The sequence below is a fragment of the Macaca thibetana genome, chromosome 14, assembly GCF_024542745.1.
Source record: "Macaca thibetana thibetana isolate TM-01 chromosome 14, ASM2454274v1, whole genome shotgun sequence".
NCBI classification, from domain to species: Eukaryota; Metazoa; Chordata; class Mammalia; order Primates; family Cercopithecidae; genus Macaca; species Macaca thibetana.
In genome coordinates, this window is record NC_065591.1 from 109,842,182 (window position 1) to 109,869,251 (window position 27,070).

General features: G+C 47.4%; 2 protein-coding genes across 4 annotated transcripts in view; one reads left to right on the forward strand and one right to left on the reverse strand.

Moving 5' to 3' along the window:
• TMPRSS4 (transmembrane serine protease 4) overlaps nucleotides 1-19,131 on the forward strand; it is a 42,901-nt gene extending 23,770 nt beyond the window's left edge. Inside the window, exons 4-13 of the mRNA XM_050758480.1 lie at nucleotides 2,575-2,727; nucleotides 4,188-4,317; nucleotides 7,390-7,491; nucleotides 9,463-9,503; nucleotides 12,421-12,580; nucleotides 13,986-14,152; nucleotides 15,530-15,628; nucleotides 15,839-15,981; nucleotides 17,969-18,118; nucleotides 18,566-19,131. Coding sequence (XP_050614437.1) covers nucleotides 2,575-2,727; nucleotides 4,188-4,317; nucleotides 7,390-7,491; nucleotides 9,463-9,503; nucleotides 12,421-12,580; nucleotides 13,986-14,152; nucleotides 15,530-15,628; nucleotides 15,839-15,981; nucleotides 17,969-18,118; nucleotides 18,566-18,577 — 1,157 coding nt within the window. The 3' untranslated portion in view covers nucleotides 18,578-19,131. The remainder of the gene's footprint in view (nucleotides 1-2,574; nucleotides 2,728-4,187; nucleotides 4,318-7,389; nucleotides 7,492-9,462; nucleotides 9,504-12,420; nucleotides 12,581-13,985; nucleotides 14,153-15,529; nucleotides 15,629-15,838; nucleotides 15,982-17,968; nucleotides 18,119-18,565) is intronic.
• Nucleotides 1-25,781, reverse strand: part of FXYD6 (FXYD domain containing ion transport regulator 6) — a 286,618-nt gene extending 260,837 nt beyond the window's left edge. The window contains exon 1 of one of the 3 annotated variants that reach the window (XM_050758478.1): nucleotides 25,778-25,781. The gene's annotated coding sequence lies outside the window, so the exon portion shown is untranslated. Of the gene's footprint in view, nucleotides 1-21,171; nucleotides 21,176-24,792; nucleotides 24,797-25,777 lie in introns of those variants that run through there. The other 2 variants (XM_050758474.1, XM_050758476.1) reach the window with 2 other exon arrangements.
• Nucleotides 25,782-27,070: the final 1,289 nt, after the last annotated feature.

The following is a 27,070-nucleotide window of genomic DNA, read 5'->3' on the forward strand; positions in this document are numbered from 1 at the left end:
ATTTCCATCTCATGGCGGTAGAAAAGTAGAGCCACAACATAAACCCCACTCAAAGCCCTGGGAGCCCTGGATGGGTGTGAGATGCAAATGACCCCAAACCCTTTCTCCTTGGTCTTGGTTGCCCACACGATGGAGGTTTGCAGTGCCATCAACAGACTTGCCATCCTGTTCTATTCAGGCTAATGTTGAAGTGAGCTTGCTTTCCATAAGCATGCACTCTGCCGCAGTGGAGATAAAGGGGGCCAGAGTTATCCAGGGAAAGCCAGGCAGGCACTGAAGCATAATTTAGAGCTAGACACTCCCTGTCCCAGAAGGTCCGACATGGCTTCCACATCCTTGGCCCCTAGATTCTGTAATCAGAGGTTGTAACCCAGTCCTCCATCCTGGGCCGGGCTCTCTCAACCTATGGCTTCTGGAGTCTCAACTGGCAACGCTGTGTCCTGGATTTGTCCCAGGAGGCTGGGGTGACTCTGCCTCACTCTGGCTCCTGATCATAAACCAAACTCCAAAGAGCTAGGTAATACCTGGGTCCTCCTTCTCCCTTGCTTCACTCAAGCCAGGAGCATCAGGGCCAGCGATCACATCTCAAGCTTCCCCAGAGAGTTAGATGGGCCCTGGCTGTACACTGGAAGTACTGTGTGCCCTGGGAAAATAAAGCCTGACCTTCAATTCTCCATGTCCCTGTTTGTAATGTGAGTTAGTAATAACACCTCCCTCCCAAGACTGTTACCAGGATTACATGAGGAAATGTATGGAAAGCTCCTAACACGGTGACAAGCAGGGACCATTATTAGATTTAATGCCACTACTCTTAAGACCAGCCCAGGATGATACTGGACTGGAGAGGGGCCCATCAGGCCAAGAGAGAATTCAGTTACGAAGGAGGAGTCCCCTCCTGCCAGGGTGTTTGGCTATGAGTCTTCACTAAGGAAAAGTTTGTTTGTTTGTTTGTCTGTTTGTTTGTTTGCTTGAGACAAGGTCTTACTCTGTCCCCCAGGCTAGAGTGTAATCATGTGATCATGGCTCACTGCAGCCTCAAACTTCTGGGCTCAAGCAATCCTCCTGCCTCAGACTCCCAAGTTGCTGGGACCACAGGGGCACACCACCATGCCTGGCTAATTTTTTTTATTTTTATTTTGGAGAAACAAGGATCTCACTACGTTGCCCAGACGGATCTTGAACTCCTGGGCTCGAACAATCCTCCTGCCTTGGTACCCCAAAGTGCTGGGATTACAGGTGTGAACTACCATGCACGGCCAGAAAAAGTGTTAAAATATCAGTTCCCTGAAGGATTAAACACACTCAACATCTTTCCATCATCCCAAGATGGCAAAAGAACAACAGAATTCGAAAGCAGCTGGCAGAATCTAAAGACAGCAAGAGAAACAAAAAAACCAAGGACCAAGCCCTTAACAGATCTTTCTCTTTTTTTCTTAATTTTAGTTATTTTTTTTATATATTTTAATTACTTTTTTTGTTCAACTTTTATTCTAAGTTCTGGGGTACATGTGCAGGACGTGCAGGTTTGTTACATAGGTAAGCGTGCCATTGTGGTTTGCACTGATCAACCCTTCACTGAGGTATAAAGCCCGGCAACCATTAGCTGTAATTCCTGATGCTCTCCCTGCCTCTGCCTTCCGCCCGACAGGCCCCAGAGTGTGTTGATCCCCCTGCATGTGTGCATGTGTTCTTATCTTTCAACAGTTCTTTCACCCAGATAAAAGCACCCAACTCTAGAACTATACTTGATAGTTACGAGACATTTTCACAACTACCATCATACCACATGCTCTCAACAGTCCTGTGAGGCAGATATTATAGATACTATCATCCCATTGTACAGATGAGGAAACTGAGAACTAAGGAAGGAAAGTGATCCATATACAGTTGGCCAGTATGGCTGGGCACAGTGACTCACGCCTGTAATCCCAGCACTTTGGGAGGCCGAGGCAGGTGGATCACCTGAGGTTGGGTGTTCGAGAACAGCCCGGCCAACATGGTGAAACCCCATCTCTACTAAAAATACAAAAAATCAGCTGAGTACGGTGGCACGTGCCTATAATCCCAGCTACTCGGGAGGCTGAGGCAGGAGAATCACTTAAACTTGGGAGGCGGAGGCTGCAGTGAGCCAAAACCCCGCCACTGCACTCCAGCCTGAATGACAGAGCGAGATTCCATCTCAAAAAACAAAAAAGTTAAGTTCCACGGTAGGTGGCAGAGCTAGGACTCAGAACTGGGTCTTCAGACTCTGGGTTCCTCCTCTGTTACCAGAACGTACTGAGCCAGCACTGGGGGTAAGAGGCAGGTACCAGCCTGTTTCTCAATTTCTCCCACACACGTGACCTCTCTTGATCCTCAGACATCATGTGGGTATGGGGCCGGTGTTACTATCTCCATTTTACAGACAAGGAAGCTGAGGTTCAGGCCAAGTCTATGTGCTACCAAATAGCAGAACTGAGCCTGGAACTCACACATGCGTCTGAGAGCCCAGCATCATCGCCAGGAAAACCCAGCCTCTCCCTACTCAGGCCTGACCCTCAGCCCTCTCTGCCCCTCCCTGCACTTGCCTTCCAGTCAAGGTGATTCTGGATAAATACTACTTCCTCTGCGGGCAGCACCTCCACTTCATCCCAAGGAAGCAGCTGTGTGACGGGGAGCTGGACTGTCCCTTGGGAGAGGATGAGGAGCACTGTGTCAAGAGCTTCCCCGAAGGGCCTGCAGTGGCAGGTGAGTGCAGGGTCTGAGGGACGAGAGGAGTGGGCCCAGCAGGAGGTCTGCTCAGGCCCCCATGGCCCACTGCATAGTATCTGCCACCTACTTGTCACTGTTCATCCTTGTTGTATAAGGTTCTTTTTTTGTTTGTGTGTTTTTGTTTTTGTTTTGAGGCAGAGTGCTTTGTGGCCCAGGATGGAGTGCAATGGCTTGGTCTCGGCTCACTGCAACCTCTGCCTTCCAAGTTCAAGTGATTCTCCTGCCTCAGCCTCATGAGTAGCTGGGATTACAGGTGCCAGCCACCACGCCTGGCTAATTTTTATATTTTTAGTAGAGACGGGGTTTTGCCATGTTGGTCAGGCTGGCCTCGAACTCCTGACCTCAGGTGATCCGCCCACCTTGGCCTCCCAAAGTGCTGGGATTACAGGCGTGAGCCACTGTACCCTGCTGTATAAGTTTCTTGAGAGCAGGACTGTGTCTTGTCTATCTTTAAATCCCAGTACTTAACACACAGCAAACAGTAACTATTTGATGAACAAATGTGAGCCAGAAAGGACAGGAAATTGTAACTGAACCTGCCCCATGCGTGCTGCGCCTGGGTGGATTTCAGGCAGAGGGCTAGACTGGGTGACCTTGGAGCGTTCCTCCTTTCTATGAGATCTGTTATTTCAAGGAGACTAGAAAAGAGACTTCTCAGCCACTTTGCCAGCTATTGGTCCTTCTATTCTTTAGTGTTTGCTGAGATGCACTATGTGACAGGACTGAGCCAGGTCGTTTCAATGGATAGGTGTTTTGAGCATAAAACCCACATTCTCTCTTGGGCTGGACTCTTCTACCTTCATCCCCCTGGTGCTTGGGCTCTGAAGAAATAAAGATAGGTAGGAGATGAGTGATGGGGCTTCTGAGGGCAGGGCTGAGTGACTTCCTGTGTATTTGCTCTTTCTTTATCAGAAATCAAATGCCTGTCAAATGCCCTTATCAGAAGTCAAATGCACCTGTCATCCTACTGCCAATAGGACTTCTCACTCAACCTCCCCCTCTGACCTTTCTTGGAGAAGGACCTAGGTCCCTCTCTGAGACATTTCCCCAGGCTGAGCAAGTTGCATGGACCATGGGTATGTGGTCCATACAATTTAAACAAGTTGTATATGGTCTCTGGGTAGAGTGACCACATAATTGATCATCAAAACTGATACCTGTAAGAGCAAAAGGGGGCTCTATTAACCATTGGGCCAGGGCAACAGGTCAAAACAGAGACTGACTCCGGGACGTCTGGTCACACTAGCTACTGTCAAAATGGGGCCCAAATAGACAAAGCCAAATGGAGGAAATTCCCTTGACATTGAAAGTGTTGGGGCTCTGTGGTACCCCCAGTTCTAGGCTGGGGGAGGTTGGACTGATCTCATGATGAGTTCTGAGGGGGATGGGCCAGATGGGCCCCTCCTTCCATCTAACCCAGGTTCTTTTCCTTCTAGTCCGCCTCTCCAAGGACCGATCCACCCTGCAGGTGCTGGACCCGGCCACAGGGAACTGGTTCTCTGCCTGTTTCGACAACTTCACAGCAGCTCTGGCCGAGACAGCCTGCAGGCAGATGGGCTACAGCAGGTAACCAACCTGAGCCTCTCTCCTTTTTCCCTTCTTCCTCTTTCCTCCTCTTCCTCCTTTCCTTCCTCCTTTCTTCTCTCTTTCCTAAAAAATACAGGCATTGGAGCCAGGCAGAATGGCTTTTGAATCCCAGCATTTCACTTATAAGCAACATGAAGTTAAATTTCCTAAGCCTCAGGTTTCTCAGGAGTGAATTGGGGGAAGTAATACCAACCTCATAGTACCCCCTCCTTCTAGATTGGAGGCCCTTCTTGTCCTAGAACCATGTGCATTTCAAGATGTGGAAGACCCTAGGGATCATCTAGTCCATGCATCATAGGATGGTTTTGGAATGCCAATGAGAGAATGTGTGCTGCCCTCCGACACACACACACACATACACACACACACACACACACACACACACACAACTTCTAGCTTCTGTGCAGTCCTCTCCTTTCCTTTACTCCTCAACCTTCACTCCTTTGTCCTGACTTTGCCAGAAACTGTTCCTGCCCAGTAATACAAAAGCCAAGTTAACTTATTCAAAGTTTCGTTGGTTAAGATTTAGCTTAAGTGAGCCTAGTTTCAGTGGGGCCCCATCTTCAGCAATCCCAGCTCTCTCTGCAAATTTCAAAAGCAGTTCCAAATTTGGAGTGGATGAAAAGGTGTAAGATTATAATAAGAGTAATTTGCATTTTATATATTTATATTCTTTTGATTTTGGCAGAAACCCAAAAAGATAGTTATTATATCTATTTCATAAATAGGCTCAAAGAAAGTAAGTAACTTGCTAGAGTAGTAGTTGGGAGGTAGAGGGCTAGAATTTGAGCCCAAGATCCCTAATTCTTGCACATTAGGAGTTCTCATAGTGTTTCTGTTTCTACACTGGGTGATTCTTTATTCTCATGTAGGACATCATCTATAAAGGAAGGGGCTGATGAGATGGTTGATCACTCAGAGAGTTTAGCTGGAGAGGATGGATAGGAACCCATGCATTCAGTTGCAGAGTAAGATAACCTATCTCTGGCAGGCCTCAAACTTCTTCAGGATTTGGCCAGAGACTAGGCCAAAAACAAAAACATCTCTACCAGGCAGACATCACCAATGGATCACAGAACTCTCTCCCATGGATCCCTCATGCAGCCTCAAAGTGCTTTTTCAGTAAATGCTCCAGGCAGCCATTACAAATCAATCAGAATTATTTGCCTCTCTCTTCTCTCCTCATCAGGCTTCTGCTGCTCTCTACTCTCCACAGGGGGCAACTTCCAGTACCCTCCAGAAAGCACACCCCGCCACCTTCATTTCAAGGAGAGTGAGGAAGTCATGCCCGGCACCTGCTATTCTCCCCTCTTCCCACAGCCACTGAGCCCAGCCTCGCTGCAGCCAGCCCCCGCTCCCCACTGTAGTCTAGTCAATTGCTGCATCAGCCGTCAGCCGTACCTAGCACAGTAGGCTGAGGCTTGATTATGAAACGCAGGTGTCTCCAGAGGATCTTAAGGTGATAGGTTCCTGGAATTTCTGTCCTTTTGGAGCTCACTAAGGCACCAAACCACCTGACTCTTGTGCTTTACAAAAGCAAAGTTCATCAGAATCATTCATTGGGATGGAATCGGTGAACAGAAGTTAACTTTCCTGGGAATGTCCATTTCCACCATATTTCCTCCTTCTAGGTCTCAGATTTCTCTACTTTCTTTCCTCCTCCTAGATTGGAGGCCCTTCTTGTCCTAGAACCATAGGCATTTCAAGATGTGGAAGACCCTAGGGATCATCTAGTCCATGCATTTTTTTTTTTTTTTTTTTTTTTTACAGAGTCTCACTCTGTCACCCAGGCTGGAGTGCAATGGCGCTATCTCAGCTCACTATAACCTCCACCTCTCAAGTTCAAGCGATTCTCTCACCTTAGCCTCCTCAATAGCTGGGATTACAGGCACTCGCCATCATGCCCGGCTGATTTTTGTATTTTTGTAGAGACTGGGCTTCACCATGTTCGCCAGGCTGGTCTTGAACTCCTGATCTCAGGTGATCCATCCACCTTGGCCTCCCAAAGTGCTGGGATTACAGGCGTGAGCCACTGTGCCCAGCCCCATGCATCTTTTTATAGAGGGGGAAACTGAGGCTTAGAGAGACCCAGAAAAAGAATGTGACCTGCCCAAGACCACACATCAAACTAGTGCCAGAACCAGGGACAGAACCTAGATTATGAGGACTCTTAAAATGGACTCTAGTCCTCCCAGGTCCGAGTCCTCCCTGGGTCCTTCCAGGAAGTGACAGCATTCCTGCCTGAGAATGTGCCAAACCACCAGTATCATGGATTGACCCACCCCTCCATGGAGAGCTTCTGCTAGCATTACTAGCATGGTTGGGGATGGAAGGAAAAGATTTAGAAGAGGCAGATTCAGTAAAGGAACAATCAGAGAGATGGAATTAATCAGGGAAGACTTCCTGTTGGAGGAAAAACTTCAACCCAAGGTTTGAAAGCAGGCAAGCGTGGATTAGCAGAGAGAAAGAGGGAGGGTGGTCCAGTTGAGATAACCGTTTGTTTGGATTCTCACGAAGACAATCCAGTCCTGTTCTATTAAATAGCCCTAAGGGGGCCAAAAGTATACCCCCACTATTAAAGTCAAGCCAGATGCCTTGTTTGGAGAACCAAATATCCACATTCCAACTCCCTCCCAGGTGAGAAGGGAGCTAACCTGGGCCCCTATGCCTCTTTGTTTCCCTGCTGTGAACCAGAAGACATTGCTGGGATATTTGAAATAAGGGCAGAGCCGGGAGTTTGGAAAGGAGACCCTTAACATTTCTCCAGGGCTCTGGGTTCTGGATTTGGAGTCCCTGCCCAAGAAAGCAAGTTACATCAGCACAGCACCAAGGGTTGAGTCCTGGGATGCCAAGGATATATTCTTTATAGTATAGCAAAGCAAGCCCCATCTTCACTGACTAAGACCACCTCCACTCCCTGGCCACTCCCCACCAGGCATTCTCCGCCACCCTGTCTCCTGAGAGTGGGAGCCAACTCTACCATCTTGTTCTAACCCCCTGCCCCAGCTCACAACTCTCTCTCTCTCTCTCTGTTTCTCTCGATGTGAGCAGCAAACCCACTTTCAGAGCTGTGGAGATTGGCCCAGACCAGGATCTGGATGTTGTTGAAATCACAGAAAACAGCCAGGAGCTTCATGTGAGGAACTCAAGTGGGTAAGTGAGGGAACACCTTGTGGCCTACAGAAGGCCCCCACATGGATGCTGCTCTTCAGGTTGCAACCAGCTCACCTGGAACCCTAAGCAGCCAGGGAATGTAAGCCAGACATCAGGAAGAACTCCTAGCCAGACAGATCATTCAATGCCAAGAGCTATAGACTCACATTTTGGAGAGGTTTTCTGTGTTGACTTGTTTTTAACACAATGGACAGCTGGACAAAGTGTGTTGTCCTATTCAAAGTCAGAGGGGTGGATAATGTGACCTTTCCATCAATCTGGATAGTAAATAGTTTTTGCTACTGCCGTAAATTTTCTAATAAATTGCCCAATAATCAAGATTCCAAAGTCACTTTGTCCTTCCCCACCACTTACCCAGCCAGAGCTCCCCACCTTCTTGATGCTCCAGGGAAGAGGCTCCACGGCCCTTGTGGGTGGCCCATTCCTGAGCCTCATCACCCTGCTTTAGAGCAGAGCATCCAGTTAAAATCTGTCACGTTGTGGCAAAGCGGTTCAGAGAGGAGGCTGGCTTCTTAGCATTCAGGGATGTTGCTGAGGGCCGCTTATTCACCTGTGGGGAAAAGAAAGAGAGATCAGACTGTTACTGTGTCTATGTAGAAAGAGGTAGACATAAGAGACTCCATTTTGTTCTATACTAAGAAAAATTCTTCTGCCTTGAGATGCTGTTAATCTATAACCCTACACCCAACCCTGTGCTTGCAGAGACATGTGCTGTGTTTACTCAAGGCTTAATGGATTTAGGGCTATGCAGGATGTGCTTTGTTAAACAAGTGCTTGAAAGCAGTATGCTTGTTAAAAGTCATCACCACTCTCTAATCTCAAGTACCCCAGGGACACAATACACTGCGGAAGGCCGCAGGGACCTCTGCCTAGGAAAGTCAGGTATTGTCCAAGGTTTCTCCCCCTGTGATAGTCTGAGATATGGCCTTGTGGGAAGGGAAAGACATGACCATCCCCCAGCCCAGACACCAGTAAAGGGTCTGTGCTGAGGAGGATTAGTAAAAGAGGAAGGCCTCTTTGCAGTTGAGATAAGAGGAAGGCATCTGTCTCCTGCTGTCCCTGGGCAATGGAATGTCTCGGTGTAAAACCCAATTGTATGTTCTATTTACTGAGATAGGAGAAAACCGCCTTAGGCTGGAGGTGAGATTTGCTGGTGGCAGCACTGCTCTTTAATGCAGCAAGATGTTTATGTATGTGCACATCAAAGCACAGTACCTTTTCTTAACCTTGTTTATGACACAGAGACATTTGTTCACATGTTTTCCTGCTGACCCTCTCCCCACTATTACCCTATTGTCCTGCCACATCCCCCTCTCCGAGATGGTAAAGATAATGATCAATAAAAACTGAGGAACTCAAGAGACCCGGTGCAGGTGGTGCGGTGCAGGTGGTGCAGGTCCTCTGTATGCTGAGCACTGGTCCCCTGGGCCCACTTTTCTTTCTCTATACTTTGTCTCTGTGTCTCTTTCTTTTCTCAAGTCTCTCGTTCCACCTGACGAGAAATGCCCACAGGTGGTGAAGGGGCTGGTCCCCTTCATTCACTGAAAGTAAATCTTGAAATGGACAGGATTGGTCCAGAATGATCCTTTGCCTAAAATTCCTTCAAAATTCCATTCTTCCATTTGGAAAGCCCGCAGTGCCACAGACTCTGTTCTGGGATCTGCCCTCTTCCCTCTTGGGTCCCAGGAGCCCAGGCTAGGCTTTGAAGCAGGCAGGGCCCAGTGCACCATAGGTACTCAGCAGTGGGGGTGTTGAATCCAATCAAATGGAAGTGTCAATGCAGGAAATGCAATGGATGTCAATGCGCTCTCCACATGTTCCCCACTGTGCAGCTTCCACATTCCCCAGGTATTGGGAGGGGACTTGAATTAATAGCATTGGGAGGCTTAAGTCCCTACCTCCCAGCTGAGCAAAAAGCTTAAATCACAGGGTGCTGTGTCTGTTTTCCAGGCCCTGTCTCTCAGGCTCCCTGGTCTCCCTGCACTGTCTTGGTGAGTACCCCCGATCTCTGAGGGTTTGGGGCCTGGGCCAGCAATGAGCAAGGAGGAAGACCTTCATCTTCACTCCTAAATTTCTGGGACTCCAAGTTTCATTCTGCCTTGGTCTATAGCCCTTGGGCTTGCAGGTCAATGCCCCCTCGAGTTGTTGGTGGCCTTGGGCAGGTCACTTTCTTTTTCTGGGTCTTTCCAAGCCTCAGTTTCCCCCTTCTACCATCTGTGCATGGCTCCACAACCTAAGTGGAGACCTGGGAGAGAGCATTAGGAAGACTGAAAAGGGCAGGACGGGGCCTCCACTGCCTACCACCCCGGTCAGGACCTACATAGCCTTCTTCGTCACAATCAGCTCAGGTATCCAAGATCAGATTACCCACATTCATTATTTGAGCAAATATTCATTGAACAGTTAGAATATGTCTCACTCTGTCAGTTGTTGGCTAGAAGTAGAAAGTACCAGATGAGTGAAATAATTGGCCACTATCCTCAGTAGCTTATGACTAAGTAAGAGAGAGATGCAAGACAGCATGTGGAAAATGCCAGACTGAGTAGCAGTCACAGTGGACATGCTACAGAGAGAGCTGGACAGGGGTCAGAAGACCTGGGCACCAGTCCCGTTCACTTCCAGTGTGGCCTCAAGTCATTCACCTGACCTTCCTGAAGTTCATTTTCCCAAGAGGTTGTTTAGTCCAGCTGCCCATCAAGGATCTCTAGGGACCCTTCTAGCTCTAACAGAGGAGATCAGAGAAGAAAACAAGCACTGTGGCTCATCTCATCCTACCAGCTTCACAGAGAACTGAGACTGGCCTGGAAGGATAGCCAGAAATTAGAACACCTAAGGGAAGAAGGTCACAATGCTGCCTCTGCAATTTAGGAGTGTGTATGCTTCCCTGCAGGATGTTGAGAGTTTCATTCATTATCACGTGCTCCCCACTCCGACCCCACAATACCTAGTGTGTGGGATCTGACACGTAGTGGTTGGTCAATGAATGAATGAACAAATGGCCAGACCATCTAAGGTTCTGCACTGAGTAGCCCTGAAGGCATGAAGGAGCATAAGTGACAGGTCCTCCCTTGTGGGGCCTCTGTTTTACCAAGAAAACAAGACCTAAACTCAACAACACTGAAAGGGTGGCCAACACCCAGAACAGCCTGTGGGAATGCCAGAGAAAGGGAAATTCCCAGGGACTGGGGGCCCAGGCTAAACACTGAAAAATGCATCTGTAGGTTCAAGGAGGAAAAGCCCATGTTGTCTGTCTTGCCCGCCACTCTCTCCCAGCACCCAGCACTGCCCCAAGACAGGGCACTTGACACAAATTGGTTAGATTAATGAATGATCTAGAATTCAGTGGTCCCCAACCTTTTTGGCACCAGGGGCTTGTTGCATGGAAGACAATTTTTCCACAAACCAAGAGGGGGATAGAAAGCATTAGATTCTCTCTCTCTTTTTTTTTTTTTTTTTTTTTTTTGAGACTGAGTCTCGCTCTTGTCACTTAGCCTGGAGTCCAGTGTTGCGATCTCGGCTCACTGCGACCTCCGCCTCCTGGATTCAAGCAATTCTCCTGCCTCAGCCTCCTAAATAGCTGGGACTACAGGTGCCCGCCACCAGCCCAGCTGGGACTAAAGGCATGTGCCACCACGCCTGGCTAATTTTTGTATTTTTAGTAGAGACGGCATTTCACCATGTTGGCCAGGCTGGTCTCGAACTCCTGACCTCAGCTGATCTGCCCGCCTGAGCCTCCCAAAGTGCTAGGATTCCAGACGTGAGCCGCCACACCTAGCCTAGATTCTCATGAGGAACGCACAGCATAGACCCCTCACATGTGCTGTTCACAATAAGGTTTGTGCTCCTACAGAATCTAATGCCACCTCTGATCTGACAGGAGGTGAAGCTCAGGTGGTCATGCTCACTTGCCCCTGCCGCTCACTTCCTAATGTGCAGCCAGGTTCCTAACAGGCCACGGACCAGTACTGGTTTGAGGTCCGGGGGTTAGGGTTTGGGGATCCCTGATTTCGAGAACTAGGAGAGGAGACAGCATTTCAATGGGAAGGGCATCTTTTTGGATCAAAAACAGAATGACTTTTTAGAGAACTACAAGCAGATCAATTTGGCTAGACAGAGACTTTATATGAAACAGCAGGAGGCTGCCAGGAGGAGTGGAAACTCTACTTTGCCCTCAAGGGAGATCCTGAAGGGCTTTGGGGGAGCGGGCAAGGTGGCATGGAGAAAGCAGTGTTTGAAATCAGATGGTGTTTGAAAAGCTCCAGGCCAGCACGGCGCCTGACACACAGGGAAGGGAAGCAGCCTTTCCCTTTAGAATGGCCACCATGGTGGTGGCTGCCAGAAGAATTGGAGAGGCAGAGCATGGGTGGAGAGGTGGGACCTGAGGGCTTTACTGGAGTTCCAGGGGTTGGGGGATGTGAAAGCCAGGTCAGTTAATAGGAAGACAGGATGTTAGATTGAGAGACTCCCCTGGCACGGGGAACAGACTTGGAGAAGGGGGAGTTTGGGACAGTCCACTTCCGAGTCACAAAACAGCTTGTGGGTGTCTGTTTACTGTTACTCAGTGGGAGTGGCTGGGGACACGCCACCTGGGCAGGGCTTTCGTAGTTCTGCATCACTTGGGAAGGTCACAAATTCCCAGCACAATGGACACACCCGTGTTCGTAGTCTAACCTCCTGAACACATCTTAAACCAAAAAAAGAAAGAAAGAAAAAGAAAAAGGAGAGGGAGGTTTGGGGAAAGCCTATGGTCTGGGACACTCAATACCTCCCATGAATAACTCCAATTGGCCTGGTCCTCTCCCCACTCCGGCCCCAGCCAGAAGGTCCCTGCTTAGAGCACATGTTGGGTACTGAGGGGAGGCAGCCTCATCCCCAAAAGCCTGACTTCCGGCCTCTGCCTGTGTCCAGCCTGTGGGGAGAGCCTGAAAACCCCCCGTGTGGTGGGCGGGGAGGAGGCCTCTGTGGATTCTTGGCCTTGGCAGGTCAGCATCCAGTACGACAAACAGCACGTCTGTGGAGGGAGCATCCTGGACCCCCACTGGGTCCTCACAGCAGCCCATTGCTTCAGGTAAGGCCCCAGCTGTAAGGAGGTCTCTGGGGACCAAAGCCAGTCAGGGGCCAGAGAGCTTGGAGTCCTGTCTCCTGACACCCTCCTTCTCTTCACTCTCCCACTAGAGACGTTTGCCAGGGTGTGGTGGCCCCAATGAAACAATGGCCATGATGCCCTTTGTTAGGCATTTGGGTGTCTGAGCAGAGGGTACGGGTCACCAAGCATGGCCTCTTCCTGGTGGGACACCATCAGATACCCAGAGTCCTCACCCCACCCCCATATCGTTCAAGCCACAAAAGCTCTTCCCACCTGCCTGAAGTTCCAAGAACTCACTCTTTTTGCTTATTTCCAGGAAGTTGTTCCAGGGTCTAGAGTCATAGCCACTTCCTCATTATGTCTGGAAACTTTAAAAAAATTAAAAAGCATAGGTTCCTTTTCAGTCCACAGAGAGGCCTGGCCTTACCTCGGGGAAGGGCCACTCCCAGGCCCCCTTCACTTTTTATTTATTTATTTATTTATTTATTTATTTATTTATTTATTTTGAGACAGAGTCTTGCTCTGTCGCCTAGGCTGGAGTGCAATGGTGCTATCTTGGCTCACTGCAACCTCCGTCTCCCAGGTTCAAACAATTTTCTTGCCTCAGCCTCCCAAGTAGCTGGAACTGTAGGCATGTGCCACCATGCCAGGCTAATTTTTGTGTTTTTAGTAGAGACAGGGTTTCACGATGTTGGCCAGGCTGATCTCGAACTCCTGATCTCAAGTGATCCGCCCACCTCGGCCTCCCAAAGTGCTGGGATTACAGGTGTGAGCCACCATGTCCCGCCCCCCCTTCACTTTTATTCATTCATTCTTTCAATATCTAATGAGCACCTACCAGGTACCAAGCACCAGATGATGTGCCCGAGTGCATTAGACCCCACTGCTGTCTTCAAGGCACTCATGATCTAAGCCAGCGTTTTTTAACCATTTTGTTGTTGTTGTTGTTTTTTATTTTTTTGAGATTCTGGCAAGAGCTATAAATTCTTTCTTAGAAAAACATCTCTGCACACTAAGCTGTGCCTGGCATTGGGAAAAAGAAAGCACGTAATGTAACTGACAGCATGAGTAACACAATGAAAAGGGTTGGAGGAGAGAGCGCCAGGACCCCAGAACTCAGGCATTAGAGGAGCCCATTTCCCAGCCCTCCTTGAGATTTCCTTGGGCAGGTTTCACTAAAGAAAAAGTGTCAAATCCCCTTTTTGAATTCGACTTCTTGTAAGTGCCAAAAGACTGCCCCTTCTCTACTATCCCTGCGCCACCACCATCTTTCCCTCCCAATGCAGTGATACCCAGTACCCCAATCCCCAGGGCCCTGGGGACCCAGCCTTTGGCAAAGCCTCCTCAGGCTTGGATCAGGCCTGAACCCAGCTGTCTCGGTCCCCAGGAAACATACCGATGTGTTCAACTGGAAGGTGCGGGCTGGCTCAGACAAACTGGGCAGTTTCCCATCCCTGGCTGTGGCCAAGATCATCATCATTGAATTCAACCCCATGTACCCCAAAGACAATGACATCGCCCTCATGAAGCTGCAGCTCCCACTCACTTTCTCAGGTGAGAAGCAGGGCCTGAGGCCACCCAAGCCCCTTCCATCAGTTTTCACATCCACTCTGCTGTCAGCTCACTGAGTGACCTTGGCACATAATTTCTCCTCTCAAGACCTCAGCTTGCCCATTTGTCTGTAACTAATATGTCAGCCTAACATCACTGATGCCATGAGGCCTCCTCAAGCTGTCAGCTAACACCTCCACTCCATTCCATGCTGGAGATTCTTCCAAGGCCTGTCTTCCCTATGTGGAGCCCCTCAATGGAGAACTGGAGTTTCATCCGATCTTAGAGTTTTAGGAGACCTTTTAAAAAGATTATCGAGCTCATTCCCCACCACTGACCAATACCTGAGAGCCTGCTCAGTATCCCTGCCAAGGAGTCATTGTGCTCCTGTTTGCTCTCCTCCAGGGGCAGGGAACCCATTATCTGCGAAGCAGCCTGCAGAGTCTTTGAACAGCTCTGTTGGATGCCTTGTGCTTATATTGAAATGTATTTAGATCAGCATTCCCAACTGTGGGGTCCGTAAGACACTGGCCCCTTGGAGAGGAGAGGATTCCATTGTCAAATAAGTTTGGGAAGCATTTTAATACTACAGCTCCCTTCTTGGAGCACATTAGTTTATTAAAGGTATCAGAAATTTTTAAAATAATCTGTTTTATTGCATAAATTTTCTAAATTTATTTGACCACAGAATCCTTTTTTCATGCCACTTCTACTAGCATCCCATGGAACAAGTGTTCTAGAGACCCTGGTGTGACCCCTTTCAGAGAGCTTAACTGCCAGGCTCTCCTGAACCCTGGGGTATGTTTCAAGATTTGTACCTGGGAATTGTTTTAATCAGGTATGGTAAGGTGACAGATATAGACACAACTAACTTTGAAAGAAGAGGTTATTATTTATAGCTTCTGAGAGAAACCCCCACAACACAGGGACACCTGGGGAGCATCTGGGTCCACCAGGAGACAGGAGTGAGGGGAAGGCATGGCCCAGAACCACCCGTGGCTTCCATGGGCAGGTCTGGCCAAGGTAGGGAAGGCAAGATTGAGCATGCTTGGGATTGGAGAGTGTGGACAATTCTCTAGGCTATAGAGGTCAGCCTCTGGTTGTCTAGTATCTGTCCCTGGGGTGATTTAGGGCAGGGAAAATACTGGCTTGGTGTCTGAGAGTCAGATAAAGGAAATGGTTGGGGATACAGGCTTTGGGTTGGCTGGTTTGCCTATTAAAGGCATGCCCAGAGCCAAGTTGCTTACTATCTGCAGGAATTAGCTAACCCAGTCTCTCCCAGACCAGCAAGATCCCCATAATCATAAAGCATCATAATTTACAGAAAATTAACAATTATGATGAATAAAAGATCTCCTTCTTCCTTTGTGCTCCTGGCAGGCATGGTCAGGCCCATCTGCCTGCCCTTCTTTGATGAGGAGCTCACTCCAGCCACCCCACTCTGGATCATTGGATGGGGCTTTACAAAGCAAAATGGAGGTAAGTCCTGGGTGTAGCACCCCAGGGCAGGAGATGCCCATGTATGAGGGAGCAGCTTCCAGAAGTGATGGGAAGGAAGACCATCCTTCAGAGAAACCCATCCCAGAGGACCAAGCACCAAGGCGCCAGGCAGAAAGCAAAGTGGTTTGGCAATCCAGGGCTGGGGGATAGAAGGCAAGCATGGGAATGTGAGTGTTTTTACCCTCCCAGGGAAGATGTCTGACATACTGCTGCAGGCGTCAGTCCAGGTCATTGACAGCATACGGTGCAATGCAGACGATGCGTACCAGGGGGAAGTCACCGAGAAGATGGTGTGTGCAGGCATCCCAGAAGGGGGTGTGGACACCTGCCAGGTGGGGCCTCCAAGAATCATGGGGAGTTCTAGGAATAGGGTTTAGGTTCTAGAGAGATGAGAAAACCCAAAGGCTGCATGCCCCACAGGAAGCCTTGCATATCACGGGCACTCAGTGTGTGATTATGGGAGGAAGAAAGGGAGGGAAGGAAAGGATACAGTCAGATAAAGATGTACGAATAGATGAGTGGGTGGATGGATTGATGCAGACAATCAGAGAATCTCTTTCACATTCAAAGATGATGTTACCGGCTGGGTGTGGTGGCTCACGTTTGTAATCCCAGCACTTTGGGAGGGTGAGGCGGGCAGGGCAGGTGATTTGAGGTCAGGAATTCAAGACCAGCCTGGCCAACATGGTAAAACCCCATCCCTGCTAAAAAGAATACAAAAATTAGACGAGTATGGTGGTGCACCTGTAACCCCAGCTACTTGAGAGGTTGAGGCAGGAGAATTGCTTGAACCCAGGAGGCAGAGGTTACAGTGAGCCAAGATTGCGCCACTGCACTCCAGCCTGGGTGACCCAGCAAGACTCCATCTAAAAACAACAACAACAAAGATTACATTACTCATCCTCCCCACCCACTCTTCTCACTAGCTACGGAATGATTAGCCCCTTGAGGTCAGGAATCCCAGGTCTGTTTTCTCTGTGATTGTCCCCAAGCTGCTGAACTACACTAGGAAAGAACTACCACCTGCGGGATGCTGGAAGAGCCCCCGTGCGTGCCCCTCACCCTGGCCTCATTGGCCATCAGGACTGTTTAGCAATCCCTGTAGACCTTCTTCCTCCCCCATACTTCCAGAGGATCGTCTGAACCATTTTCTTTTTTTCTATTTTTTCTTTTATGTTTTTTAATAGAGACAGGGTCACTGTGTTGCACCAATCTGGTCTCAAACTCCTGGGTTCAAGGGATTTTCCCATGAGCCATCGTGCTTGGCCTGAACCATTTTCATTAAAACCCCTACCCTACTCTCACCTCCATTTCCAGTCATTAAATTCCTTCACTTAAGAGGCATCTCTTAGTCATCGCTTGTGTACCATGAACATGGTAGTCTTTGGAGACCCCTCAGGGATCTCACACTGGTTGGGAGAAAGGGGGTAGCATTAAACAGGCATTTAGGCTAGTTTTGGGTTCAGAGGGAGGAAGCCCCAGGGGCTAAAGGAGCTGATAAGGACTCCCAGATAAGTGCACTTTTCACTATCTGGCATTTTCTTGTTTTGTTATTTGCTTGTTCACTGTCTCTCACCCTATTTGATCCTAAGCTTTCTGAGGGCAGGGATCTTTTGGTTTTTTTATCAGTTGGATCCCAATTGCTTAGAACACTACCTGGCACAAAATAGGCACTCTATAAGTAATTAAATAAATTTTGGAACTACTAGGTTAAACAATGATAACCAGGCTTTTTTTTTTCTGAGACTGAGTCTCATTCTGTTGCCCAGGCTAGAGTGCAGGGGTTTGATCTCAGCTCACTGCAGCCTCCGCCCCTTGGTCCGAGTGATTCTCCACCTCAGCCTCCTGAGCAGCTGGGATTACAGGCGCCTGCCACTATGCCCAGCTGATTTTTGTATTTTTAGTAAAGACAGGGTTTCACCATGTTGGCCAGGCTGGTCTCGAACTCCTGACCTCGAGTGATTCACCCGCCTCAGTCTCCCAACATGCTGGGATTACAGGCGAGAGCCACCGCGCCTGGCCAATAACCAGACTTTTTTTACGGCATCTCTCAGAGCCTTTAATTTGCTAATGTGAGCTGTGAATCTCTGAGAGAAGGCTAACAGCACGCTTGCAACTTACTTGCCCACAGACAAGCCCTTCTGCCCCAGAAGAGAAGAGCATTCCAGGGTGCTAATGAGCAAAGAGGGTGAGGGTGGAACATCGGAGGGCAGCAGGGAGTTCAGGGGTACAGATGGGCCAGTTCAGGAAGCCGGGAAGGAGAAGCCCTCCCCAACCTCACCTGCCCTCCCCAGCAGTCTCTGTTCTGGTCCCTCACAGGGTGACAGTGGTGGGCCCCTGATGTACCAATCTGACCAGTGGCAGGTGGTGGGCATCGTTAGCTGGGGCTATGGCTGCGGGGGCCCGAGCACCCCAGGAGTGTACACCAAGGTCTCAGCCTATCTTAACTGGATCTACAATGTCCGCAAGGTAAGGCACCTTTGCCGTACCCACTGTGCCTTCCCTCCTGTCCTCTACCCGGGAGGTGCCAATCCATCCTTAGGCTTGATTTAAATGGCTCTGACAACTCTTTACATCCCAAATAACTTTCCCTCCAAGCAAGGGACAGCCTGAGATTGCACTATTAAGGCTGAAATTCCTTAGGTCAGAGATTTCTGTTAAATGCAAATACCTTAGGGAATAGAACACACCAAGCCTTTCTTTCTCTTTTCTGACAGAATGAGACTATCAGATCCTTTCTAGAGAGAAGATTCTGATAAGGAAGAGAGTGGAAAGGCTCATGAGACCTCCTGGCCCTCTGCAGGGTAGGGAGAGAAGCAAAGTGCCTCAGAAAAGGAAGACTCATTTTGCACATGTCACCACTTTGTCCAGTTTCAAATAATCTGAGTTTCTCTTCATCGGTCTCTCTTATTCTAGGCTGAGCTGTAATGCTGCCGCCCCTTTGCAGTGCTGGGAGCCGCTTCCTTCCTGCCCTGCCCACCTGGGGATCCCCAAAGTCAGACACAGAGCAAGAGCCCCCTTGGGTACACCCCTCTGCCCACAACCTCAGCATTTCTTGGAGCAGCAAAGGGCCTCAATTCCTGTAAGAGACCCTCACAGCCCAGAGGCGCCCAGAGGAAGTCAGCAGCCCGAGCTCAGCCACACTTGGTGCTCCCAGCATCCCACGGAGAGATGCGGCCCACTGAACACGCCAGCCTGCAGGCCAAGGTCTCAGAGGTATTGCTAAGCCGAGAAGGAACTTTCCCACACTACTGAATGGAAGCAGGCTGTCTTGTGAAAGCCCAGATCACTGTGGGCTGGAGAGGAGGAGGAAAGGGTCTGTGCCAGCCCTGTCCGTCTTCACCCATCCCCAAAGCCTACTGGAGCAAGAAACCAGTTGTAATATAAAATGCACTGCCCTACTGTTGGTGTGATTACTGTTACCGACTGTTGTGATTGTTATTACAGCTATGGCCACTATTATTAAAGAGCCGTGTGACATCTCTGGCATAGGCTAGCTGGAATGCTTGATAAGAACTGAGCTGGGACCATTGAACCTTCATTCTTTGACTTGGGGAGAAAAAAAGTTCTGGGGAAGCAATTGAGTCTCAAAGTAGAGGCAGGGGAAAAAAGAGTTAGGGAGACCAGATCTGCTGAGTGGCAGCAAGAGTGAGCTGCAGATTAGAGAAGCCAGGGTGAGCAAGTTTCCTTCCCACACAGGGCCTTCTCCCTTTGCTTCTTTCCCTCCCTCCCTGCCTGTGATCATCAGCCAGGAGCCAGGGATAACCTGTGCCTTGGGAAGGAGATGAGTTAGGCAGTCAAGGGTGACATTCGATCAGGGATGCCCAAGTGGCTGGAAAGAAATGCTGGTCCTGTGTCCTAAATTTTTCCACCCGGAGAGCCCTCAGTGTGGCTTCTTACATTGAAAAAACAAAAAGGATCAGCTGCCGGGTATGAGGCAGCTCCCAAGCTGGGTTGTGAGGATGTAAGCATGAATAAGTCCCTGCACTCAAAATGGTCAAAGAATTAAGCCCCATGGACTTTTTTGGCAGCTGTGTGAAAGCCTGGGTTTTCTGAGGACTCTCTTGCTATAGTTAAGTCAGATCCTAGATGAAATATACTTGTTCATATTGTACTACGTTCTTAGGAAACAACAGAATTTCTCAAATGCCAAAAACAAAGAAAATAGAAACCCAGAAAACAAAACAAAATAAAACAAAACTATCAGAACTGTGAGCGGAAACTAAGGTGATGATCTGGGAGCAATAAACTAAAATCTTGGGTCGAGACCTATATGGAGGAGGCTGGCAGGGGAGCTAAACCTGGACACGCTGCAGACAAGGGAGCTGAACCAGGGCTCCTACATGAAGCAGAGATAACTGATGGCAGTAAAGGTGGTCTCAAATTGCAGATGGTCTGGAGGAAAATATCTCAAATTTAGAGCCTCAGGATTCCCAAAGATCCTCCAAATATGAACTCACAATCAAAGATCAGAGATGTTGAAAAATAAAAAACATCTTAAGTGGGCAGCATAAAAAAACAAGCTAATTTAGAACCCCAAAGGCTTCAGATGTCAGAATATTAGAGACTTATAATAATAAGCAATATTTACAGAGTATTTGTATGTGCCAGACACTACTGTAAGTGCTTCATCATGTACTGATTCATTTAATACTCGCAGAAATCTATGAGATAGGTATTATTCTTATCCTCACTTGATGGATTAAAAAAACTAAGGCACAATGGGGTTAAGCTCCTTGCTTGAGGTTATAGACTGTAAGTTGAATATGAGCACTTGGAATACAGAGTCTTGCTGTAAACTACCACACTATACCAATATGATAATTTATAAAATATTTAAATAAAAAATGAATACTAGTTCCACATTTTAAAATTATGTTTAACTGTGGTCAAATGCACATAACACAAGTTGCCATCTTAACCATTTTTAAGTGTATAGTTCAGTGGTGTTATGTACATTCACATTGTTGTGCAGTCATCACCACCATCCATCTCCAGAATAGAAACTCAGTACTCATCAAACAACTCTCCATTTCCCCTCCTCCCAATCTCCGGCAACTGCCATTGTGCTTTCAGTCTCCGTGAACTGGATTACTCTGGGTACCTCATTTAAGTGAAGTCATGCAGTATTTGTCTTTTTGGACTTGTTTTATTTCAGTTCACATTGTGTCTTCAAGTTTCACCCATGTTGTAGCATGTGTCAGAATTTCCTCCCTTTTTAGACTGAATAATATTATATTGTTTATACCATATTTTGTTTATCCATTCATCCACTGATGAACATTCAGGTTACCTCTATCTTTTGGCTGTTGTGAATAATGCTGCTATGAACATGGGTGTGCAAATATCTCTTTGAGGCCCTGCTTTCAATTCTCTTGGGTATATTCCCAGAAGTGGAATTGCTGGATCATATGGTAATTCTATTTTGAATTTTTTGAGGAACCGATATATTGCTTTCCACAGAGACTGCACCATTTTACATTCCCATCAACAGTTTACAGGAGTTACTATTTCTCCATATCCCCCCCAACACTTGTTATTTTCTGTTAAAAATGGATATCTTAATAATCAAGCAAAAATAACAGGCAGATTTGAAAAAGAACCAAATAGAGCTTTTAGAAATAAAAATTATAATTATAAAAATAAAAAACTAAGTGGATGGGGTAAATAACATTTAAAACACCAATTAAGAGAGAACAAATGAACTGGAAGATAAGTTGAAGAAGTGACTAGGCTTAACAGCAGACAGAGATAAGGAGATTAAAACTATGAAAACAAGGCCAGGAGCAATGAACCCTAGAATGGTAAACTCTAACATATCCAGAGTCCCAGAAAGAAAAAATCAAGACAATGAGAGAGAGACAATATCCAAAGAGGTAAGAGCTGAGAATGTTCCAGAACTGATGAAAGGTGTGAATCCACAGAACATACACCACCATAGTGTACATATATGCAACCAAGGTGGAAAAAGTAGAATAAATCCACACCTATGTACATTATAATGAAACTGCAGAACACCAAAGACAATAAGAAACTCTTTACAGCAGGAGAAAGAAAACCCAGACCACCCACAGTACCACAAATCTACCACAATTAGACTGACAACAGGCTTTCCCACAGCAATAAAGGAGCTAGAAGTCAGTGGAAGTATATCTCCAGCATGCCAAAAGATAACAATCAATCAAGGATTGTGAACCCTACAAAACTATCTTTCAAGAATAAAGGCATTTTCTTCTTTTTTTTTTTTTTTTTTTTTTTTTTTGAGATGGAGTCTCGCTCTGTCGCCCAGGTTGGAGTGCAGTGGCGCGATCTCGGCTCACTGCAAGCTCCGCCTCCCAGGTTCACGCCATTCTCCTGCCTCAGCCTCCCGAGTAGCTGGGACTACAGGCGCCCAAACCCGGGAAGCGGAGCTTGCAGTGAGCTGAGATCCGGCCACTTTACTCCTCGGTGACAGAGCAAGACTCTGTCTCAAAAAAAATAAAAATAAAAATAAATAAAGTTCTTAAATTGTTCAAGAGGAAGATTAAATATTAATGCTATGTTACATAAAATGTTTGTACTATGTTCTAGATGGTTAAAAGGGTAATCAACAAAAGAATGGAAATAAAAGTGTGTCACTTCCAAAACAATTGAAAGTAGCAATTGATTAATAAAAAACAAAAAACACCAAGCAAGCACAAAAGAGAAAGGTGGGGAAGGAAGAGCACTAAGGAGGGTAAAGCACAGAAAAATGGAACAAATAGAATATACAAAGTGGGATGGTGAAAAAAGTACTAATATAATATCACAATAAATGTTAAATTCACCAAATAGTATACGGAAATAGGCAAATTGGATAAAAACGTAAGAGCAAGCTATATGTTATTTGTAACAAACATACACAAAACACCAGGTTACAGAACCATTAAAACTGAAAAGGTGGAGAAAGATACAGAGAGCAAGCATTTAATCAAATTTAAGCGGGGGTAGCTGTATAATATTTTTCTAAATAAGGATTTAGGACAAAAAGACAAAACTGACTTTAGGATAAAGAGAGTCACTACATAATCACGAAAGTTTCACTTCACTAGTAAGCTATAATAAGTGAAAACTTGTAAACAAACAGAAGAAAATAGAAAAGAAAAAATCACCATCCTTTTGTCACCACTGGAGTTGGCAATCACACCAGGCTCTTATTCTGAAATGATATTGAAAGAGGAAAAATTAGCACTATTCTGCTTTGCCATAGAAATCTACTTATTCAATAAGGGATCCTCACACCTCAGGCTCCCAAAGCTGAAATTACAGGCATGACCCACCGCAACCGACCCAACCCTTAATTTTGTTTTTTTTTTTAGAGCAGTTTTAGGTTCACAGCAAAACTGAGCAGAAGGTAAAGAGATTTCATATATATTCCCTGCCTCCACACATGCAGGAGCCTCCCTCATTATCAGCAACCACCCCCACGAGAGTGGTACATGCATGGGTCACAGATGATAAAGCAGGTACCTTTCTGAGTCTGAATTATTTCACCCAGCATACTGCATTACAGATTCATCCAATGCTTTCACTTAGCATACTGCATTGAGAAGCCCATCGTGCATGGGATTTTGTGGAATATTCCACTGTATTGTATGGCTAGACACAGTTTGTTTTATCGACTCACCAGTCAAAGGAGATTTAGGTTATTTCTTCATTTTGGCAATGGCAAAACCTCTAGAAGCAACTCTGTACAGGTTTTTGAGTGAACATAAATTTTCATGAATTTCCTCTGACAAGAATGCAGTAACACAAAATGCATTTACTTTCCCATCTGAAACAACTAAAACGCTAGGGGAAAAAATGCACAAAATGGCTTTCAGACACAGGGCATCAGCAGCACAGGTCAGTGATTTCTGAGAGAGGAGCACCAAATGAGGGAGCCCTCCAATTGCTACAGCACCAGGAAAGGGGACTCGGGCAGAGTCTGGCAACCTCCCAGAATCAAGGAGATGGAGTTAGGAGTCCAGTGGATAGGGCTGACTGGGCAGTGTCTCAGAGAAGAGAGAGCTTCACAGAGACAGCACTCCAGAGACCTGCAAAGGGTCCCCGCGAGTCTTCAGCTGCGGATCCAGGCACGCCTGAGGCTGAGAAAGAACCACCAGAAACGGTTAGAGGAAGCAATCCCCGGAGCTCACACAGGGCCAAGAGTAGTTCACATTGCATTCAAGTAAAATGGCAAAACTTCCTAATTCATGAGAGATGAGGAAGAGTGTTCAAAGGGCATTACCTCAGTAGTGGGGTGAGGTCAGCCCTGGATTAAAGGCTGCCCTATGTGAGCTCCAGGGATTTTCCTTCCTCATCCTTTTTAGAGGCTCCTTCCCTCACCTTAGATAGTTTCCTCACACATCTGCACTATCAGTGCTCAGCTGAAAACTTGGGGGGACCCTCCAAGGTTCTCTGGTCCTGCAAACTCTTACTGTCCTAACCTCCTCCAGATTCTTGGCACCTCTCCACAACTCAGAGACGATGCTAGGCTTAGCCTGGGGCCCCCTCCCCAGCCTTCCAGGCACTGCAGCCTGGAAACTATCTCCAGGCAGTAAGCTGGAGCAATAGTAAAGTTCATCTCATGTGTTTCTCCCTCTCAGGAATGACAATTCTCCACTGCCTATTGTCCAGGGTCTGAAAACCATTGTATCATATGTGTTTTCCAATTTTTCAGTTGTTTAAGGTATAAGGGTAAATGGTCACTATGCCTCCATCTTGGCCAGAACTAGAGATGACATCATCTAATCCTGTTTTAAAAGAACCACCCTGGAAATTAGACTAAAGAGGACCTAAAGCAGGAAGATCAGTGAGAAAGCTACTGCAATAATCCAAGGGAGAGCCAGGGCAGCCTGGGTCAGGACTGTAGGGATGGTGGCAGCAAGAGGTAGTTGAGGTGATGATATATTTTGAACATAGAGCCAATGGGATTTGCTGATAAAAAGGTTTCAGGTCGAAGACAAAATAAGGAGTCATGGTAGACTCTAAAATTTTGGCCTGATGACTGGATGAATGGGGAAATGTGGGGAGGAGCAGATTTGGAGTCAGATTGAGGTGAGATCATGAGTTTGGTTTTGGGCAGTTGACATAACCAAGTCTGCCAGGAAGTCATTTCTTAATACTGGCCACTCCCCTCCCAGCCCCGACCCACTCAGCTGACAGCCCCTCCTGACCAGGAACAGGAGGGTGTGAGCTCAGTGCTGGCCATACCTGGGTTTCCCGTAATGCTGGCTCAGCTTACAAACTGCTTAACATTTACATGGCCTGCACTTTGTAGTTTTTAAAGTATTTTAGACCAGGCGTGGTGGCTCACGTCTGTAATCCCAGCAGTTTGGGAGGCTGAGGCGGGCGGATCACCTGAGGTGAGGAGTTCAAGACCAACCTGGCCAACGTGGCAAAACCCCATCTCTACTAAAAATATAAAAAAATTAGCTGGGCCTGGTGGCACACGCCTGTAATCCCAGCTACTTGGGAGGCTGAGGCAGGAGAACTGTTTGAACCTAGGAGGTGGAGGTTGCAGTGAGCTGAGATTGTGCCATTGTACTGCAGCCTGAGCGAGACTCTGTCTCTCTCTCTCTCTCTCTCTCTCTCTATATATATATATATATGTATGTATATCACACCTGTTGATTCATTTAATCTCACAAGAGTACTATGCAGTAGGTTTCATCATTCCCATTTTGCAGGTTAGGGAACTGAGTGTTGGAGAGATGAAGTGGCTGGCCCAATGCCGTTTCACTGGTAGGTAACAGAGTGAGAACTTGAACCCAGGTTCCTGGATTCTAAGTCCAGGATTGTTCTTTTCTATATCTGCTTGCAGGCCGTGGAAGGGAACCCTACATCTTTCCTGTTAGCACTGCAGGTGGCTTTGTTTAAGCAATGAGCTATGAGAGAACATCCCCCCTCCTGCTGTGTGCCCTCCGCTGCTACAGTGTGCACAGGTCCAGTTAGAATGGCAGCAGAAGGGCTGGCCATCTGCCTGAGGAAGTGGGAGCCCTGGGGCTCCTGAATTGGGAGGGTCTTCAGCTTTCTTTGGCTTCAACCTTAAGTTTGCTCTCCAGATGACTTGATAACACCATAGGAACCAAGGACTGTAAAGCAAAGTCTCTCCACCTCTTGCCCTGCCCCCTCTGCAGATTTACCTGCATTCATTTCGCCTTGACACCCTTTCCTCTGTCTTGGTGCCAGAGGTGTGACCTGAACTGTCTTAAGGCCAATCATTCTGCCTGGCCACTGGATCCTATCCCCTTGCGTCCACCCAAATGACACTTTCTTTCCTCTCTCTCAACTACTGCAGGCTGTCTGGCTCCACTGTCTCTTCCTCATGCGCATTTAACTTTTTTTAATTTCTTCCATCTTTAAAAGAAAATCATCTACCCTCCTTCCTACCAGGGCCAATGCCTATCACAGCTAGGTTACTTGAAATTGTAACCTATGCACCAGGGCCATTTTCCACCTCCTACTGACTCTTCCACATACTGGAATCAAGCTTCTGCCATCTCCCCGCATCTGGCTGACCCATTTCACTTTTCTGGGTTCACTGAGGTCACCAGTGACCAAGGGGCAAGGATTAGTCCTTAACTTAGCGATGGTCACCCTGTTCTTAACACTGTTTCTATATTGGCCTCAAAGACATCACTCTGCTTTGCCCTTGGGTGCTTCCTCATCAGTCCCCTTCTTGACCTCCTCTTCCTCCAATTAGCCTCTGAATGTCAGAGACCAGGGTTCCCCCTTCCCATAATCTAGAAGAGCCACCTTCCCCACAATCTGAGAGACTGCTTACTCCTAAGGTCCAGACTTCTTTTTGGTAACTGTCTACCATTTTGCAGCAGATGCACCTGTGCTGTTGCCTCCTCTGTTAAGTGTGTGAATTTGCACGGATACCCCCCACAGCCTCCTGGAAAGCTGAACATAGGGAGCTAAAGGGTTGTTCTCCACCGGGAGTCAATCGACCCAATCTGGGGCTTGCAGAATGCAAGGGGGGGAGGAGAGTTGGCCAAAGACAAAGAAATTAGGCCCAAAGGCCAAAAGACCAAAGGGTCTATCAAAAGAAATCTTTTCTGTTCCTTTAATGCAAAGACCTAGCCCTTGGGGTCAGCAAAGCTCCCCTCTCTCTTATGAAAGCAACGGAGAAGATGACATACTTGAGGAGGCAGGAGAGGAAAGTATAACCAGCTTCTTTCCTAACACCAATGTGGGGGAGTAGAAGATAATTCCCAGCTTTTGTACCAAGGCCTTCTGAAAGATCCCCTAAGCACGTATGTTCACTTTCACCTTTATTTTTAGGTGTACAGACCTCCTAAAGTCAATCTGATCTGCGTGCCTGCCACCAGCTCAGATTAAGGACCCTTAATTTGTGTGTATGTTAGTCCCCATTGAGTTAGCGTGGGGCTAGCATGGAGCTTAACAGGGAGTGAC